Here is a 14,988-nt window from a genome sequence, read left to right as displayed (position 1 = left end):
GCTCAGAATTCCCAGTTTGCCTGAATGCAGCACAGCGGTGCCTTTTCGAAAAAAAAATGACTTTCACCAAGCTTTACAGGTGCTTTGTGAGCACTCGGCCTGCTTTCAACTTTTTCCGAAATTTCAGAATCGCCAATTTGCTTGAACGCTGCACAATTGCACTTTCATGCACAAATGACTTGCGATTGGCTCAATTGGCTTTACATGTGCCACTTGGCAGCCTGCAAAAACGTAGATTTTCCAATATTGCCGAATTCCGAGTTTGCTTGAACACAACCCGATGCTTGTCCTTTCGAGAAAAGACTTCGTGCAGGCTTTTGATTGACTTCCAAGCTCTGTAATGACGACCTTGAGCAAAAGTGAGCATCTGCAAACCTTTCTGAATTCAAAGTTGCTTTGAAAGCAGCACAGCTGAACCTTTTTCCAAAAATGACTTTCTTCAGGCTACTGATTGGCCCAAATAGATTTTACAATGAACTTTTTTTTTTTTTTTTTTTTTCTTTTAGAGCGGTCACCTCTTGCACTTGAAAACCTGAACGACCAACCTGCCATTTTTTTGACGCTGGAATTAAAAAATAATACTAATTTTGGACTTTGAAATGTGACATTTACTAACGTTACTTGTTAAAGGTCAGCAGATTTCATTTTCCTCCGTCGCTACTCACCCAAACTTATTTGTGCAGGACAAGCAGTACTACACGCACACACACAGTCTCAGGTGGTTTGCAGTCATCTCGGCCTTCCCTGTAATTAAATTGTCTCTCCCACCTGCGCCACAGCAACACATCTGACTGCACGTAATTACAGGGCTGCACCGACACACACATGAACACGCAGCTGGATATGAGGACAGCAGGGAGTTAAGTGTGTGTGTGTGTGTGTGTGTGTGTGGCTGAAAATATATCACAAATAAATGAAAGTGTCGCACCACGTCGCCCGTTGTCAGCGGCAAGTGGAATCGAGATGGATCCATTTGGGATTCAAACAGGGATCTTGTTCCACACCACACTAAAGTGCTACAAAACACCTCGGCTATTACTTTACAATACCATCCACTATATTCCCCAAAAAATATATCCCATATTTCATTGTTTGCATGTAGGGAAATAAATGTTTATCCTTTCAATAATAAAAGTTTGCTTTGCATGCTTGGAAAAACATTTATTCATAAAGCTGAATGTGCCATAAAGTGACATTTACTGAGAAGTTCAACAGGTTACATTACGGCGGGTGGGGGGTCGGGGGGGGGGGGGGTGTACTTCCTATTTGCTGGGTGCACACTCTTATTTTTGGAAGAACACGTGACAAGCCACGTGCGAGCTGTGACATCATCACTACGCCACCATCACCTCACAAATGTCCTCAAATTCAAAACGCAAACAAAAAGCAACAAAAATGCTCACTCACCGGAAGCCATCTTTGAAAGCGTCCAGAGAAAAAAAAGTCACTCTTTCCCCACCCTTTTTTTTTTTTTTTGGGCCAAATTAAAATGTAAGTAGAATTTTACTAACCGTAATATTCATTTAAAGAAAGGCACATAGCAGCAGAAGCTAGCATGATGCTAGCAAACATGCTAATAAATAAATGCAAAGTAACTCAAATGTTTTTGTTTTCTTTGCTGTGTAAACAAACGAGCTTAAGGAGCTCTAGCATCTTAACAGTTTTTACATACGAAAAACCTCCTGGCATTGGCAGCTTTTTCTCGAGCGCTTCGTCACATCGCAAAGCTTCTCCGGGCGCCATTGCGTCGACGTTACATCACGGCGACGTTACATCACGGCGACGTTACATCACGGCTTTGTCCTCGAGTGGGTCATGTGCTGCCGCCGCCTCCATCTTAATTGCTCAACAGCAGACGTTTGTCCGTTATACTCGGCGTCCGCCATCTTGTGCCCTGGCTCGTGAAGGCTGGATCGCTTCAAGTGCGCAAAGTGGGTGCGTCATCGGAGGAGAAAACAGCAAACCGCTGCTAGAAGCCGTCATCGTACTCGTCACAGCCGTAATCTGCTGGTAAATAGACCCCAAAAACAACAACAAATCAAAAATCACTTAGTGTGTGTGTGTGTGTGTGTATATATATATATATATATATATATATATATATATATATATATATATATATATATATATATATATATATATATACACACACATATATACATATATACAAATATATACACATATTTCCACATATACATATATATATATATATATATATATATATATATACATATTGTCGCTGTCATGTGAAAAACACAATTTTTGATAATCAAAAAAGAGTTTCCAAAATTGGCTTATCCCAATAAAATAAATCTTAAAAAAAAAGTTTGGGCTCATTCAAAAAAATGAGCGCTAACGAGCTGGCGGCCCCAAGCGACGTCGCTCGCGCCATGCCGACGACCCCCCGCTGACCTTGACTGCCCATCAGCTCCATGGCGCTCATGCAGGTCTCCTCTTCCTCATCCTCGTCTTCCTCGGCCGCCGCGTCGTCGTACGCCACCGGGCCGCTCTCCACCAGCACGGCCGAGGGGGCCTCCGCGGCTACGGGGGCTGCGGCGGTGGGCTGAGCAAACAGGGAAATATTGCGGGATATATTTTTCATATTTCTCATGATATCGACAACGCCCCAGTGGCACAACTCATAAACATGGACTGTTTGCGCGTGTGTGTGTGTGTGTGTGTGTGTGTGTGTGTGTGTTGACTGGCAAAAGGAAGAAAATGCAGTTCCTCTTTAAAAATGTAGCCCCAAAAGCCAGTTGGAGTTGGCAGCATGAAATTTGGTAGACATATTTAGCATGAGGAGGCCCACAAAAAAAGTCTCAAGAGGCAATGCCTGAAATGACATAGGAAGTCTGCAATTTTGGTTTAAAGCGGTCATTTTTAAGCCCCCAAAGACAGTTTGATTGAGCCACATGAAATTTGGTAGCCATATCTCTCATGACTAAACCCACAAAAACGTCTCAAAAAGCCATGTCCAAAAAGACAGAGGAAGTCTCCAATTTTGCTTTAAAGTGGCCATTTTAGGCTATTATTGGTGATTTCCGGGCATCCGTTGAATGTTTGCCAAATTCAGCCCACAAAGCCACGAAATTTGGTGGCCGTGTCTCTTGTGAGGAACCCCACCAAAAAGTCTCAAGAAGCCGTCGCTGAAAAGACACGGGAAGTCAGTCATTTTGGCTTAAAGAGACCGTTTTAGACTTCTTTTTGTCATTTCCGGCAGTCCCTTGAATATTTTCAAAATTCAGCTGCCAAGTTTGACTTAGCAACATGAAATTTGGTAGACCCACATAAAGTCTCAAGAAGCCATACACAAAAAGACACGGGATGGCCATGTTGGGGTCAAAAGTATTAAGTTGCAGTCATGGTCATCCACCTTTCCTTCACATTGTTATTGTAGCTGAATCTCCGTGACGTCTTCCTTTGTTGTGCGTCTCCTCATCCTCTCCCTTCTACACAAACAAAGCTCGTTGTCTTCTTTCCTTCCTGCCTGCTGACTCGAAAAAAAACATTGTTTGCAGGTGAGTACTGCTCAGGGGCCGTGCCCAGCCTCCGGTGTGTCTTATTTTAAGATTTTGCCAATATACTGTCAGTTAAATAATACAAAAACAAAAAACAAAAAAACACACGCGAGCAGCTTCTACTGATTCCCGGGACTGAGATCCCCCAAAAGTGTCACACATTAGACTACCCTTTCTCACCATCAAGCCCACGGAGAGGCTGTTTTCGATGGCATAATGGTACAGTCTAATTCCTGGGAGAAAGGGAGCGAGTGGGCAGCGTGCACTCATCTCATCTAATCTGCAAGATTATATAAGAGGGCAGCGGCCTCGGCCAATCACGACGGACGATTGCTTCCAGTTCCCAAGGGGGGTGGTGGGGTGGGGGTAGCAAAGGGGGGGGGGGGGTTGCCAAGTAACAAGGCTCGTTGACCCCAGCACTCGTGCAAACGTCGTTCTGCTGGCACGTGATTACGCAAAGGAGAATTGAAAGAGGACAAGGCAGGAAGTAAGCAGGAGCGCTGCAGGAAGGAGAACGACAAGTCGCCGCGAGATCGCCCGCCGTCATCCACGCCACACGCCGCGGCTGCCACCTTGTCCGAGACGACTCGTGTGCCGTGCACAGGGCAGGAAGTGGAAGCCAACGCAACAAGGCAACTTTGTTTACGGAGCCCCTTTCAACCACAACTGGAATAAATGGATGGACACAAGATCCAACAGGCAATTCAATACTAAGATGCAAGTATAAATGCATTAAAAACAAACAAAACATTTAAAGAATTGAATTCAAATGAAGAATTTAGAACTAAAATATACAAGACAAACGTAAACACGAGTGGACATGCATAGACAAACACACACGCAGACACGCGCACACATGGACACACAGCAGCCAAGATGAGTGTTGTGCGTGCATGTAATGAGCGAGCAGTGTTCATCCGAACGGCTGGAAGTTTCAAAAAAAAAAAAGCAAAAAGCTGCCGAGGACATTTTGGGCTTGAAGGGATTTTGACTTGTGAGCAGAAAGAAGGGGCGGATGGGGAAGGGGATGGCGGGGGAGTTTCGTTCGGTGGAGATGTTGAAGGGCAAACAAAGAAAGTCCAGCGGGACTCTCTTTGCCGAAGCCAACGACGGCGCTCACCTCCCGGGAACGCAAGTGAAACCGCGACAAAAAATATAGATGTAGAGCACCCCCCATGAAAGCCCCCCCCCCCCCCCCTGGTTGTCATGGTAAGAAAAGCTGCATACGCTGAGACAGAACCGCGCCCCCCCCCAAAAGTGGATGTTAAGTGTGATGTCATTGGCGACACATGGACGTTAAGACACCTGGGAACGCTTTGCGATGCTGATTCTTTTTTTTTTTTTTTAAATAATGTCTTGTGGATACAGTGTGATGATGATGATGATGAAGATGTCTTGTGTGCATGAGGATGAAAGATGAAGAGAATCTGACCTGCTGCACGGCCATCTTCTTCTTGGGCTGCCCGGACACAAACGGTTGCAACCTGACAAACAAACAAACAGGAAAATAAACAAAATTATTATTAAAAAAAAAAAAAAAAATTAAACTATTGATGTGAAATTCTGGATCTGATATTTGATTTGGGATTTGTAACCAATGCAAGTTTCATCCTGACTTGACTGGCTGCCAAGTGTCACTTAAGCCTTGGCGGAGGTCCACACACTGAAATGAATTCACCATCAAACCGTAGGCTGGACTTTTAAAAAAAAATGTTTTCCTTTTCAATATTTCCATATGAAAAACACTTGACGGACGCTCCGTCGACACCCAAATGTGAAAAGAAGGTCATATGTTGAATACAATTGCTTGCATCATTCTGACCACTGAATCCGTTTTGTGTATACTGTACTAACATACACACACGACTTGTATGTTGAACACGTGCGGCGCGAAACGCCCGCCACCCCCGCAGGGGGACACAGAAGATTTCCACACGACCCCGCCAAGAACTTGTCATGAATACTAAACGGACGCCATTGTTCTTATTCATCAGCGCTGTTATCATCACGGGGGATTCCGTAAATTGTCAAGGACTTTTGTTGGCTTGAATGCTTCTTCTCGTTGTGATTGATGGGATAATCCTACTACGTGACTGAAAACGTATTATTTTGGGAATATTACGACAGTACCTACATCACCTTTTAGGGGGCTTCCTTATTGTTATTATTAATAGTAGTAGTATTTTAAAAAATATATATATATATGTGCAAGGAGCTGCCAGGACTTTATTGAAATTATTCATTTTTGTTCTTCCTATTTTCTTTTAATTAATAAATCATTTTCCTGTCACTAAGGAACCTGTATGGAGGCTTTTATTACTATTATTATTATTATATTTTTATTATCATTATTATAGGACTACACTCAATTTTTAAATTTTATTTATCATTATTTCCTGTCACTTTTTGGGTGCTTCAATAATTATCATCATCATCATCATCATTACTATTATTATTATTAGTAGTAGTAGTAGTAGTAGTGCCTGAGCACAGAGCCACCAAGACTTTATTGAAATGATTAATGTTTCTTCTTTTACCATTTTTTAAATGAATTATTACTGTAATGTATTATTTGTACTGTATTGAAATGATGACATCTTGTTCATTTAAAAAAAAAAAAAAATTCTGGCCACTACATGAACATTTGGGATGTTTTTATTATTATTATTAATGTTATTGTTATTCATGCCTGAGCATGTACTGTAGCTGCTCTGACTTGTTTTGCATTGGTTCAATTTTGTTGTTCTATATCTTATTTTTGAATTGCTATTATTATCATGATTTCCCGAGCACAAAGTCACTTTTTGGGTGTTTTCAGTATTATCATTATTATGGTCATCATTGTAATGATCATTGTAATGAATGCCTGGGCACAGAAGTGCAACAAATTGAGTGTTGCAATTATTGTCCTTCAACAATAAAAATAATGACTATAAATTTCCCACCAGTCACTCGTCTCGGGGGGGCTTTAATTATTCTGATGATCATGTCGATTACGATGATTATTGGGGCCGGACAGAGCACGCCGCGTTCACAATGCGACCACCGCGTCATTTAGCGAGAGCTACTTGCGCTTTTACGAGTGACCTTTACGAGTGACAGGGAGTTAGCGGTGGAGTTCCGAGGTCAAAGGGCGGCCAGAGCCTGGTCTCCGTGGCGACCGACTCGAAGAGGAGCCGCGGGGAGCGGCTCCCGACGCACCGCCGGAGTTGGCCGCCGCTGCCGCATAAATCATGCGGGCGCGCATGCGGCGCTCTCACAGACGCGCCGCCGCCGCAGATGTCTCACTCGGATCGATTTCACGCACATCGTCAGAGCCCGAGAAAAACTCCCACGCGGAATTATGGGGACGCAAGCTCTTCACTCGTCTTCCTTTTCTCGTCATTTTAGTCTTTATACGCAAACGCACGGGCGGCGAACGGCGAGTACGCCGGGCTGGGCTGGTAAAGTACAACTCTTCTGTAGCAAAATGTTGCGTTTTTGTTTCTAAAATGCCGACCTTAGTAACCCATTTCTCATCAAATGACATCATTCCACCAACATTAAGCCTTTTGTTGTGCATTAATTGCGACTTTCCTCCCGCTCAATTACGTGACAAAAGAAAAATTCGTCCCCGTCGTTAGTGATGTTTGTTTGTTCAAAGTTGAACTTTGGTGCTGACTGGTGATTTTTGCGGGGCAGGCAAGGAAGCGTTTTTTTGCCTCCAAGGCCCGACAAGTTGTTGACTTCCTGCAAACATCCTCTGCTGAGTCACGTCCTCCTGCTGCTGCGTTTCTTTCTTTCTTATCAGCTGCTCAGCACTCAAAAGTACAACAAGCACACACAACATTAGATGCGCCTTCCCAAATGCCAACGCAACGCAATCAAACTATGTCGCTAAGCAAAACAGCAGCACCTCGCGAGGCACGGAAACAGTCCATTGTCTGGCGCTGTTCCGCAAATGTCTTCATCGATAAATAAAAACAAAGACCTCCCCCCAACACGTGCCACGCTGAGCTCAATTGAGTTCAAAAACAATGGCGGCTATTTGTGAACACGCAGAGGTTCATCAGTCATTTAAGCTTAGCAGGTTCACAGAAAAAATGGTGGCATATTTTCGTTTATAAATTAGCTTTGATTTTTTTTTTTTTTTTTTTATCCATCAAGGTCTTCTCTTTCTCAGGACATTGAGTCCATCGCAAGTGGACTGCACTTATTTCATATTGTGATTGATCATGTTTTGTTTTCTTAATCTGACATTTGGACAGGGGTGTGTAGACTTTTTATATTCACTGTACATGTTTTTTTTTTGTTTTTTTTTTTAAATGTGTCTTTTAAAAAATATTTTAAATATTGTTTCAACTCATGGGCCTGCATAGAACATACTCTTGAAAAAAATATGTTTGGGTTGACTTCCCTTTTTAAAGTGACCTGATGCTAGCTGCTAAGCTAGCAGGAAGGCCTTGGCGGAGCTCCGTGCTCTCCCGAGAGACGGTGCAAGTTTTTATCACTAAATGTCAATCAAACGTCATCTGGCGTGCCGAGCGACGTGTCATTTGTCTTTGGCTTTCAACTCCGCCCCCAGCTAAACGCTCCTGCATTAGGCTATCAGTAGCCGCCGGCTTTAGCGGCGCGGCGCTAATCAGCTTAGCGCCCAATGAGACGCCGCGTGAGCCGCAAAGGCGACTGACGGAGTTTAGCCGCCAGATTGGAGGGGGGGGGGTGTGAAAGCGGGCGGGGGATGGGCGAGGAACGAAAGAGCAAATACTGCGGCGTATGATTTAAAAAAAAAAAAAAAAAAAAAAAAAAAATCTATGCAAGGGAGTCTTGCGCTCAGGGGACAAAAGAGGAAGTGGAATCCCTGCAAGGCCAGCAATCTAAATCCACATTCTCACTAAGACAGCTTCCCCCCGCCCCGCCCACCCCCCGTCTCGCTGTGTTGCGTGAAAGGTATCGACCAAGGTGCAAGCGACTTTTGTAACTTCAGAGGTGTGACAGACACTTCCGCACTGTTGTGCTGAAAGCAACTGGCACTGTCTGACATCTATTGCACAAGCCAGTCTGATGGATTTATACAGAATAGTTACAAACTAAAAAGCGGTGGGGGGGGGGGGGGGGGGGGAGCCCAGGCTGTGTGAAAGGGGTTAGCGTGATTCTTTTGTTTCAGTAGAAGAACTGAAACCAGGCTTACTTACATTTAGACTCTTCCAAATGACAGAAAAGCGGTTATTTAGCGACAATGGCTTTCAAAACAGGAGAATGAAGCGCGAGTGTGTGGCGTTAAACTTGGCGCCCCGGTCCCGACTTGCCAGCATCGCCTTTAACACAGCCGCCTTTAACACGACCTGCTTCAGTCTGCCGTTCATTCAGCGGCTGGTGTGACTGACACCTGCTGCTGCTGCCGCCGCCGCCGCCTGGGAGAAAACACGGCATTTCCTGTCTCGCACACCCCTTTGGCTCCCGCACCGCAACCGTCTGGTGGAGGGGGGCGGGGTTATTCGGCGGTAGCGGCGGCAAACATCTGCCGGCTAAAGTGCTGAGCTGCCAACTTTCTTCACTGTGGAAAACCAACACAGACTCCCGCCGGAAAACAAACCCCGTCAGGAATTCTCTTTCTTCTTCTCTCTTTCTGCAAAAAAAAAAAAAATGCGAGAGAGGAAAACGGGAGCGGGAGAGTGCAAGAGAACAACACTGGAGGGCAATTAGTCGCTATTTCTGGATCCCGCTTCTTTCCAGTGAGGATGGAGGGAACGGGGGCGGGGATGTTTGGCAAGCACACGAGCGGCTTACATATCGTAACAATGCATGAAAAAAAGGCAAGAATGCACCACGCAAAGACATCCAACCCAAGTATCCCACTTCTGACACCACTTGTCCCAGGACTCCAAGGAGCAGAACCCTCAATCTAGATTTGAAACTTGGGTCGCTTGACCATGAGACCACCAAAAAAAATGTTCTCCCCCTTCCCCAAAGGTCCAACCATCCCACTTCTGACAACATTTACCTCTAAGGCCAAAGATTAGGCTTCTCAATCCAAATTTGAACCTAGGTAACTTGACCGTGGCACTAGGGAACCAACCAAAGTCTAATCGGGTCCCAATATAAATAAGTCGGTGAAGTATCTCGTTAGCGCCGACACATTTCGTGCGTCTAAATGAGAAGAGCCCCCCCATAAAAGTGCACATAGAAGCCTTAAGAAGTGGGAACGCTCCAGGCCTAGCGGGGGATGGGCGCGCTGTGGAACGGGGAGCCCCACAATGCCTCAGTGTGGCCCCCTCAGCAACAAGGCACAATGGCTGCACTGTCAGCACAGCCGCACGGTCGCTCTTTCAATAACAAGCTCAAAGGCCGCCATTCTGCCCCCCGACTGCGTGCCTTCTTTTGGGGGCTTTTTCCCAGGCTGCACACGGTTAGACTGAGAGATGACGGCCATGTTGTTGCCCTGCTTTTTTTTTTTTCATTTGGCAAACGCATTGCATGGCCACGTGTCCTCAGCGATTCATGTGGGCCACCATTTTTCAAAAACATCGCTTTGTGTTGACTGGCTTAGCTCGAATTTTGTTGGTATCAAATTTAGTGAGATTGTTGCCACCGTTAGCGCCATCGTTAACAACACCGCTAGCAATATTGCTAGTACTGCTGTCAGCATCATTGTTAGCACCGCTAACCCGGTGTTGAATTTTCAGGAATTCAAATGACTATTCAGACGGCAGAATTGCAACTAGGACTCGTGTTAGTGGCATAAGGTTAGCATTTTGAGCTAACGGCAGCATAGTACTGTTTTAAGCAAAATGCAAGTTGTTTAACTCGACGTAGACAAAAAGGTTTTGAGCGATTCAATATATATTACTGTGAGGGCAAACGCATAGCAACTAGGCCTTACTTTTGTTCAAGTCAGCAAAGCATTTATCTGTAGATAATACAAGTTGTTTACCTGGGAGCAGACAAAATAAGGATTCATTTTGGAGTCATTTTTCGAAGAACTCTGTGGATGACTTACAGAGCACGTTTGTGGCATATCATTAGCTTTACTTAGCTTACATCAACATAGCATGGCTTTTAGTACAATAAAGTTGGTTATCTTGGAGCAGGCAAAATAAGCGCTCCTTTTAGATGGATTCAAAGAACTCTGCGTTAGCCTTGTGTCAGCATAAGTACAGAAAATAGAAGCGTATTGTAACCTAGTTGTAGTTTTAATTTTTCAAAACTACTTGAATGGAAGTGACTACGTGGCCAGCCACGTAGCTTTAATCAACAGCATATTAGCACGTGTGCCCGCCAACCTCTTCCCCAGGGAGCTGAGCGGCGTGCTGAGGTTGAGCGGGCCCCGTCCCGGCCTTTGGTAGCGTCCGCTCTGCCTTTTGGTGGGGTTGGTGGGTCCTTGGGGGGACTGGGCCTTGTGGGCGGGGCTGACTGCCGGCTTAATGTTGAGGTCCTTGAGCACGTCGTAGTTGATCTTGGCGGAGATCTTCTTCTGCTCCAGCATCTTCCCGATGGCCTCGTCGGCCGTGTCGGCACGGATGGCCGCCCGCCGCTTGGGCGTCGCTCGCTGTTTGGGGAAACGGCACATGGCGCTGTGGTCAAGGAGCCAGGCAAATCTGAAACTAATGTCAACTCTCTGCAGATTTGCCATTGACCAACTCTCAAACTTTTAAGGCAACATAGAAGCTACTATTGGAAGCTAATGTTAGAGCTAACGTTAGTTTCCAAGGTTAGCTTCCAACATTCTATTCCAATGTTGAAGTTGAAGCACTGATTTGCCTTGCCTGCAATGTTAGAGGTAATGTTGGAAGTTTAATTCCAAAGCAAACATTGAAAGCTACCGTTGGATGTTAACAACGGCGGTAATATTAAGGCTACTCTTCGACTCTACTGTTGCAGGTAGCGTCCCCAGCTATCATTGGGCTTCCTTTGCGCTAACAAAGGTAACGTTTGGACGCTAGCTTCAATCCCTGACATTAGATTCCGATGTTAAAGCTACCTCAGGAAGCTAACGTGCCTTCCTGAGCTCTAAATTTCGAGGTAACCCTAAACTAACTTTGGAAGCTAAAGTTGGAGCTGACGTCGGGTTTTTGAGAGGCCCCATATACATTTTTAAGCTATCGGCAGAGCAACAAGGCCTCACATTTGGAGCATAGCATTAGCATTCTGAGATAAAGTCATGGTGATTAGTGTGGCAAAGAAAGGCAAGAGTTGGTACCTTCCTCTTTTCCTTGTAGATGCCCAACTCCTTCTCCTTGGCAATCTTGGCCTCCTTTTCTGCAAATACAGTCGTTTGGTCTCGCAACAACAACAAAAATATAGAATGTTGTCGTATCACCATAATGAACCTTTCTGCTCTTTGAGGTAGTCTGAGTTCTCGGCCATCCAGAGAGCCGTCTTGACCTTGATCTCATGTTCACTCAGCAGGTACTGCAAACCAAAATCATCCTTTTTTGTTGTTGTTTTTTGGGGGCTTTTTGCTCTCTCGTGCGCACAAATCAGCATCAAAACATTTGTTCTTCACCATGAAGTCATATCTCAAATTAAATGTATTTAAGAGGGCTTCCCAGTTCTGTAACTATGTTGTCAATCTATCCTTAGATATTACCTCAAAATATGCTTTTTGTACTATGAATCCAAGCTGGTCAAAACCTCCCTGGTAACAAAGTCGAAAATTACGCCGCAAACAAACCACATCGAGTCACACGTCAAATTGAAGGTCTCGACAAAGCCATTTGATGATACAATCGCCGAGAAAACGTGTTGCTGTTAATATTTTTAGCATGTAGCCAAGCTGGCCCCAGCTCACAAATAACAAATTCCAAAATCATGTTGCAGACAAAACCATGTTGAGTCACACCTGAAATGAACAGTCTCCATGAAAGATTTCTGCATCTGTTACTACGCTGTCAATAGAAACTCATGTAATCACATATTTACACCAAAACATTTTTGTAAACTGTGAAGCTAAACTGGCCAAAGCTCCCAAGTTAGCAGGTCCAAAAATCACAACAAACCACACATCATGTCAGACCTCAAATTAACGGTCTTGATGGGTACATTCCAGATATGTAACTAGGTTGTTCGTATGTCCTCAAATGACAACACAGTCACCCAAAAATGTTTTTTTCCCCCAGGGCCAAAGTCAAAAATCACATGGCAACAACCCACTTTTGAGTCACACCTCGAATTAAAGGTCTTGAGGTGGCCTTTCCATGTACGCAACTACATTGGCAACATGTCACCATACGGTGAGGTCATGACACAAAAATCACGTACCAGCTCGATCTCGCTATCATCGATGCCGCTCAGGTCCAGCTCGCCACCTTCAGCAGACGTTTCTGTGACGCGGGCAAACAGAAGCAACAAAAACAGTGTGTGTGATTAGTGACATCATGACGGAGAAGCTTCGTGGTCTAAAAAAAAAAAAAAAAAAAAAAAAAAGGAAAAAAGACGGAAAAATAAAATCTCATCCGGGGGGGCGGGGCGCGCTCGCTATCTGGCGGGCGCAGCCCTCCAAGAAGTTCCTGTGCGTTAAGTGCGAGCTGATAAGAGGCAGGCAGCAGCAGCGCCGCTGATAAGACTTGGGGAGGTCACTTAGACTGGCGCTTGTCGCACGCGCCTCTCTAATTTCATCGCAAGCATTTAAAAAAAAAAAGAAAGAAAAAAAAAAAAGACTAAAGAGCGGAAATATGACAAAGATTAAACGCAAAAGTCTTTTACAAGGCAAATGCAGGTCAGCTTATCAGTTTGTCATTCATCATTTCGACCGCTTCTTTTTTGGAGTCTTAATGTGGTTCTGCTAGCTTCTCTTTCGACCCCCACCGCCCAAAAATGCAATTTGACCTTGATTTTTTTGATTCTTCTCTCTTTGCATATTTCTGTTCCACACTCCAATTCCCTACGTGTTTTCTTAGCAGTTTTCTTCTCATTCATGGTGCCCGTTCTGCTGGATTCTCTTCCTCACCAATGCCAAAAAAAAAACTTCTCCTATCATCTCTTCTGTCTTTGCCAAATTCGCTTTGATTCTCATCATTCATCGTCTGCATCTTTTCTCCTCCTCTTGCTTTGTTCTGCTGGCTTCGCTTCCGTCACCTTTTTTGAGCTTATCAGACGTCCACCAAGTAGCTGAACAGGCAAAAAAAAAATAAAATAGTTGAGCTAACATCCTGAGCATTTTCTTTCATGTTTTGTCATTATGTCTAACCTGTCAACTTTGCATGTTTGTGTGGACAATTTTTCGCGCTGATGTCCTTTTTCCCTTGGAAAGATCAAATAACTACAGTAGATAATTGTGCTGACTTTTTTTGCAAGGCTATCTGATGCATATTTAATAAGATTATGGCCAATAGTTGTCCTATGTGGCTAGAATTCTCTAGATTACAGCAAAAAAATGTCTAGTCAACCTGCTCACGGGGTCAGACCTTGATAAGGATTTTTTTTTTTTTCTTGTGAGGGGGGGGGTTATGTGTTAACTTCAGTTCTGATCCTCAGACTTGCACTCATGTTATCACTCATGTTATCACAAACCAAAGCAAAAAAGCAGGTGCTGGGATGTGAAACCTTCCCTCCTCATGTGTGGGGTTCATCAGGCTCAGTGCCTGAATCCCCCCCCCCCCTCAGAAACAAGCATCCAGTCGGGCAATAAATAGAGTGGCAGATTCTCGCCGACACGGGCGGGCCGGGGCCAGCCCATTAAAATGCGACCCGCTCGACCTTGGAGGAGGTTCCGCCAAGCGAAGGCCTACTCGACCACCTGCTCCCCCCTCCAACCCCCCCCATGCAGACTCAAAGGGAGGAGGCAGTCACGCACTAAATGCCCTCCCCACCCCGGGGCTTGATGGAGTATGCACACTTGTTTATGCAGACAACGAGGAGTCAATACCTGCTGTTGTGATAATTGTTAATCATGCTACTCGGGCTAGCGGCTAACTGCTAACAGAGTCCGTCTCCATGGAGACGCTTGTTGTTGTCAGGATTCGGATAGTTCGCACTGTTATTATTCACCCCCCCCCAAAATTGACTTGCTAAGGTCGTCTGGAAAATGCAGCCACAGTTTGACTTTGCGACATGACATTTGTCTGTTGAGCTGGCCCAACAAAAAGTCGCTTTCCGTGAAAGCTGTCGTGTTGTAATCATCAACCTTGTCACTCGCAGTATGAGCAAACATCTTACAAATTCAGGCCCGAAGGTCTGTGACTTAGCAACATGGCATTTAGTAGGCCTGTCTATCATGAACAGGCCCACAAAAAAAGTCTCGAGAAGCCACACTTAAAACACACAAGAAGGTTGCCATTTCCATTTGAAGTGGCCATTTTGGAGTCATTTACAGGGATCCTGGGTCTGTAGTACCCCCACGTTTTGAAAACCCTGCCCTAGAACTAGGGATAGACCGACATGTTTTTTTCAGGGCCGATACCAATACCGATTATCGGTAGTCAAGGACGCCGACAACCAATATTTGGAGCCGATAATAATTTTCAGTAAAAAGGGACATATTGGCAAAAAT

The 14,988-nt window shown here is 44.8% G+C and overlaps 1 protein-coding gene across 5 annotated transcripts in view; it reads right to left on the bottom strand.

Moving 5' to 3' along the window:
* Window positions 1-532: 532 nt before the first annotated feature.
* brf1a (BRF1 general transcription factor IIIB subunit a) overlaps window positions 533-14,988 on the bottom strand; it is a 37,805-nt gene continuing 23,349 nt past the window's right edge. For 4 of the 5 annotated variants that reach the window (XM_086049000.1, XM_086049001.1, XM_086048999.1 and 1 more), the window contains 7 exons: window positions 12,759-12,820; window positions 11,828-11,909; window positions 11,698-11,756; window positions 10,781-11,046; window positions 4,951-5,002; window positions 2,413-2,563; window positions 533-2,007 (listed from right to left, as the gene is read on the bottom strand). In XM_086049000.1, coding sequence (XP_085905126.1) covers window positions 1,970-2,007; window positions 2,413-2,563; window positions 4,951-5,002; window positions 10,781-11,046; window positions 11,698-11,756; window positions 11,828-11,909; window positions 12,759-12,820 — 710 coding nt within the window. In that variant the 3' untranslated portion in view covers window positions 533-1,969. The remainder of the gene's footprint in view (window positions 2,008-2,412; window positions 2,564-4,950; window positions 5,003-10,780; window positions 11,047-11,697; window positions 11,757-11,827; window positions 11,910-12,758; window positions 12,821-14,988) is intronic. The other variant, XM_086049002.1, reaches the window with a different exon arrangement.

This window comes from Filicampus tigris, chromosome 13 (assembly GCF_054856515.1).
Source record: "Filicampus tigris isolate MCC_2025a chromosome 13, RoL_Ftig_1.0, whole genome shotgun sequence".
NCBI classification, from domain to species: Eukaryota; Metazoa; Chordata; class Actinopteri; order Syngnathiformes; family Syngnathidae; genus Filicampus; species Filicampus tigris.
Note: the sequence above shows the minus strand (reverse complement) of the source record. Positions and strands in the feature narration are given on the sequence as shown.